The sequence below is a fragment of the Sinocyclocheilus grahami genome, unplaced genomic scaffold (genome assembly GCF_001515645.1).
Source record: "Sinocyclocheilus grahami isolate Dianchi unplaced genomic scaffold, SAMN03320097.WGS_v1.1 scaffold692.1, whole genome shotgun sequence".
Classification (NCBI taxonomy): domain Eukaryota; kingdom Metazoa; phylum Chordata; class Actinopteri; order Cypriniformes; family Cyprinidae; genus Sinocyclocheilus; species Sinocyclocheilus grahami.
In genome coordinates, this window is record NW_015505871.1 from 792,717 (window position 1) to 796,718 (window position 4,002).

The 4,002-nt window shown below is 40.2% G+C and overlaps 1 protein-coding gene across 1 annotated transcript in view; it reads right to left on the bottom strand.

Moving 5' to 3' along the window:
* LOC107559612 (ATPase phospholipid transporting 10B) overlaps positions 1 to 3,090 on the bottom strand; it is a 42,537-nt gene extending 39,447 nt beyond the window's left edge. The window contains exon 1 of the mRNA XM_016243512.1: positions 2,635 to 3,090. Coding sequence (XP_016098998.1) covers positions 2,635 to 3,044 — 410 coding nt within the window. The 5' untranslated portion in view covers positions 3,045 to 3,090. The remainder of the gene's footprint in view (positions 1 to 2,634) is intronic.
* Positions 3,091 to 4,002: the final 912 nt, after the last annotated feature.

Here is a 4,002-nt window from a genome sequence, read left to right on the forward strand (position 1 = left end):
TGTCACGTGTCAACTGTTCGTCCAGAGTCACGTCACGCCTCAGTTATTCATCCAGAATCCCGTTGCATCACACCTGATCATCCAGAGTCATGTCACGTCCTGTCTGTCACACCCAGATTCTCAAGGTCAGTCCTTCGGTATCCCAGTCTGGTATCCAGTGTGAGGGATGCACCGCTGGTGTCTGCACGCACCGCTGGTATCCCCAAACCCACTCACTCTAACCCTTCTATTCATGAACTCATTCCCCTGTCTGCAGCACTTCCCATATGGGGGGTTGCTTTATGGTGTATCTGTACTCCACCGCCGATTTGCTAGAGGCAGCAGCACCGGCTACAACATCTCCAGAGGTGGCGGCTTACGCTACAGAACCTCCCGAGGTAGCGGTATCCACTGCTGTGCTCCCAGAAGCCATGGTGTCCACTGTAGTCTCTTATTCACTACAAAACACCCACTCTAACCACCTTTCTCTGAGTATTGTTTAGCCTGTACCCCTTTCAGAGTCTCCGTGTTTTCCTTGTTTTGCCTTGCCTGTTTCTGCGGTATCTGATCTTTGCCTGTTTTCCTGGATTTCTCCCTCTCGTCTTGCCCCTGTGATTCTGTCTGCCGATCTGTGACCTACGCTAGCCCTAGGACTATTCTTGTGTTTTTGCCCACCATATACCTGTTTGCCATTGTTCGACCCTGCCTGTTATACCACGTCTCTTTGAATAAAGCTTGCAGATGGATCCACACGTCTCACGTCTCGTCAGCCCCGTTACACTCCACAAGGCATTACATTTTAATAAAAGATTATGAAGACAAAACATGTCTTTTCTTTGGAATAACATGCACTAAATAATACAATAAGACCAGAAACAAGCATTAAGAAAATAAATAAATAAGGTCAAAAAACAAACACATTCACATTTCATATTGACATTATGCCTGTTACGTCTGGCTAAATATAACCCAGCTGTCCAAAACTGAGACATGCTTAAAACAACAGCAAACACACACTGTGAATAATAGAAATGTGCAAAAGAGGTAGCTTTTCTAACAGCCCCTCTGGGCACGACAGGCATGTCAGAACAGCAGCGGGTTTGAGTTTCGGACTGACCCTATGCCACCTGGGCTGCCCGTATGGAAACACTCCGGGAATCACAAAATGGAGCAGCAGCTTAGCTCAAAATAAAATGAAAGAGACTAAGTAACCATGGCAATAAGTGATGGATTTGGAATCTCTTTTGGAAGTAAAAATATATCTCAGGGTGTACCTGTGACTGCTGCGAAATCTCTCTCTCTCTCTCTCTCTCTCTCTCTCTCTCTAACCCCTAGTCTCTCAGTCCTTCCACCTCTCAAGTGTGGTGAATTACTCGTTTTTTCCCACCAGCTATTCAGTAATTTTAAAATAGATCTAAACGATGCCTTCTCTGTCTTCCCCACTGATGCAACACGATGATGAGGATCTCGTCAAAATGCACTCAATGCGTCGGATGCAAGACATTGTGCAGCTCTTCAAAAGGAAAAAAAAATCTCCCCCACAAATTTTATTTCTAGGTCAAAAATTCCCATGGGGTTTTGAAACACAGATGAAGTGAAACACAAATTCAAGCGAGCCTGAGCCACGCCAGAGCTCACAGAAAGAGATGGAGGAGAGAGAGAAAGAGAGACAGAGAGAGATAGAGAGAGAGAGAGACAGAGAGAGAGAGAGAGAGAGAGAGAGAGAGATACAGAGAGAGAGAGAGAGATGCAGAGAGGCAGAGAGAGAGAGGCAGAGAGAGAGAGAGAGAGAGAGACAGACACAGAGAGAGAGCGAGAGAGAAAGACAGAGAGAGAGAGAGAAGAGAGACACACAGAGAGAGAGAGAGAGAGAGAGACAGACACAGAGAGAGAGCGAGAGAGAAAGACAGAGAGAGAGAGAGAGAGAGAGAGAGCGAAAAAAATCAAATTTAAATTATAATTAATTATTAATCATACATTAATTTTTAATTAATCACACTAAACCAGTTATTTTTATATAATAAATAAAAAATATTAAAATGTATTTATTTTTTAAATAATAAATAAATTTATTATTAATTATTAATCACAGATTAATTTTTAATTAATCACACTAAACCAGTGGTTCTCAATGAGAGGGTTTTTTAAAGTATTGAAATTAATAATTATTATTAATTATTTAATTATTAATTATAAATTATTATTAATACATTAAAATTGCCAAATTAAAAAATAAAGTCTAAATTAAATTAACATCTAAATTAAAATTCTAAGAAATGCATAAAATCAAGATATATATACATACATATTTCTTTTATTTTCCCTGAATAACTATTGCTTTTACTGAAGAACAGTACAGTTCTGGAATACAATACAGAACATAATTTCCATATTAATTGACCAAATTAATAAAAAAAAAACAGTTTGAAAACAAGCAGATTTATCATAATTACAGCAGAAATATTGGAAATTAACTTATATAGGCAGGGGCTTCAAATATTGTGTTTGGGGGACATTTGGGTGCCTTCAAGTCATAAAGGTTGAGAACCACTGCACTAAACCAACATATGAAACCGACAATATATTTTAGATTTATAACGATTATTTTAATAGAATGAATCATTTATGTTAGTCTTCCAGTTGTGATCTGTTTACCTGCTGAATATGAAGCAGGGTGTGTTGTTGAGCTGTTGGTCAGTCTGATATCTCCGGAAGTCCTCCCAACCGTCTTTAACAGCGGTCAGTGCCAGGATGACACATATGGGAATGAGAGCCACCTCCGGCTGGAACGCGTTCACCACCGGGACGAAATTCAAGATGGCCAGGCCCACAAAGTAAATGTTGGCCATACGGTGGAACTGCTCGAATAAGTTCATGGGGATGAAAGACCACAGTCTGTATTTGTTGGTTTTGATGGCGTTGTCCTCATACCGGCGGTTCGGCTGCTCACGTTTCTTCAGATCTTCGAAGGGTAAGTTGGAGACCACCGTCCTGACGGGTCTGTCTGGGTTCCAGTGCCTCGTCCAGCCGTGCCGGAGAAGGGTCAGGGGGTTTGTCCAGGTCATGACGTCTTAGCTAAAACAACCCTCCTCTGCATGACACTTAGAGCTTTAATATAAATCCTGAGGGTCCTCTAAACCCTCTAAACCGAAATTCATAAGAAGCCCTGCACGCTTCTCACATCACCTGTAAGAGTGAGACTAAAACAGAAGTACAGAGAGAGAGAGAGAGAGAGAGAAGAGGGTTGAGTCTTAACCTGTTAAACTCCCCTGACCGCTCTCTGTGGGAACAACACCTGTCTGAGGTGAAGGTATGCTGTTAGAGCACTGCATGCCACAGATCCAGCATCTGAATCCAAGATTCAAAGACACAACAACACCACAGCGACCCAATTACATTAATCAGAGCCCTGAGCAGGATATACTCAAGCTCAATGCAGCCGTGCGCAGAAATAACTGTGTATCCTTTTATGTTGACTACAGACACATCGCTCGCAGTCAAAAGCCTGGGCACACTTGACTGAATGTGCTTTCATTACTTAAAACATTTTGTTAGCATCTCATTATGCTGGTTGAGAAAATAAGTGTGCAGATCTGGAATCTATAAGAAATATATATATATATGTGACCCTGGACCACAAAACCAGTCATAATTGTCAATTTTTCAAAATTGAGATTTATACATCATAAGAAAGATGAATAAATAAGCTTCCCGTTCATGTATGGTTTGTTATGATAAGACAATATTTGGCCGAGATACAACTATTTGAAAATCTGGAATCTGAGCGTGCAAAAAAATCTAAATATTGAGAAAATCATCTTTAAAGTTGTTCAAATGAAGTTCTTAGCAATGCATATTACTAATCAAAAATTAAGTTTTGATATATTTACAGTAGGAAATTTACAAAATATCTTCATGGAACATGATCTTTACTTAATATCCTAATGATTTTTGGCATAAAAGAAAAATCTATAATTTTGACCCATACAATGTATTGTTGGCTATTGCTACAAATATCCCCCA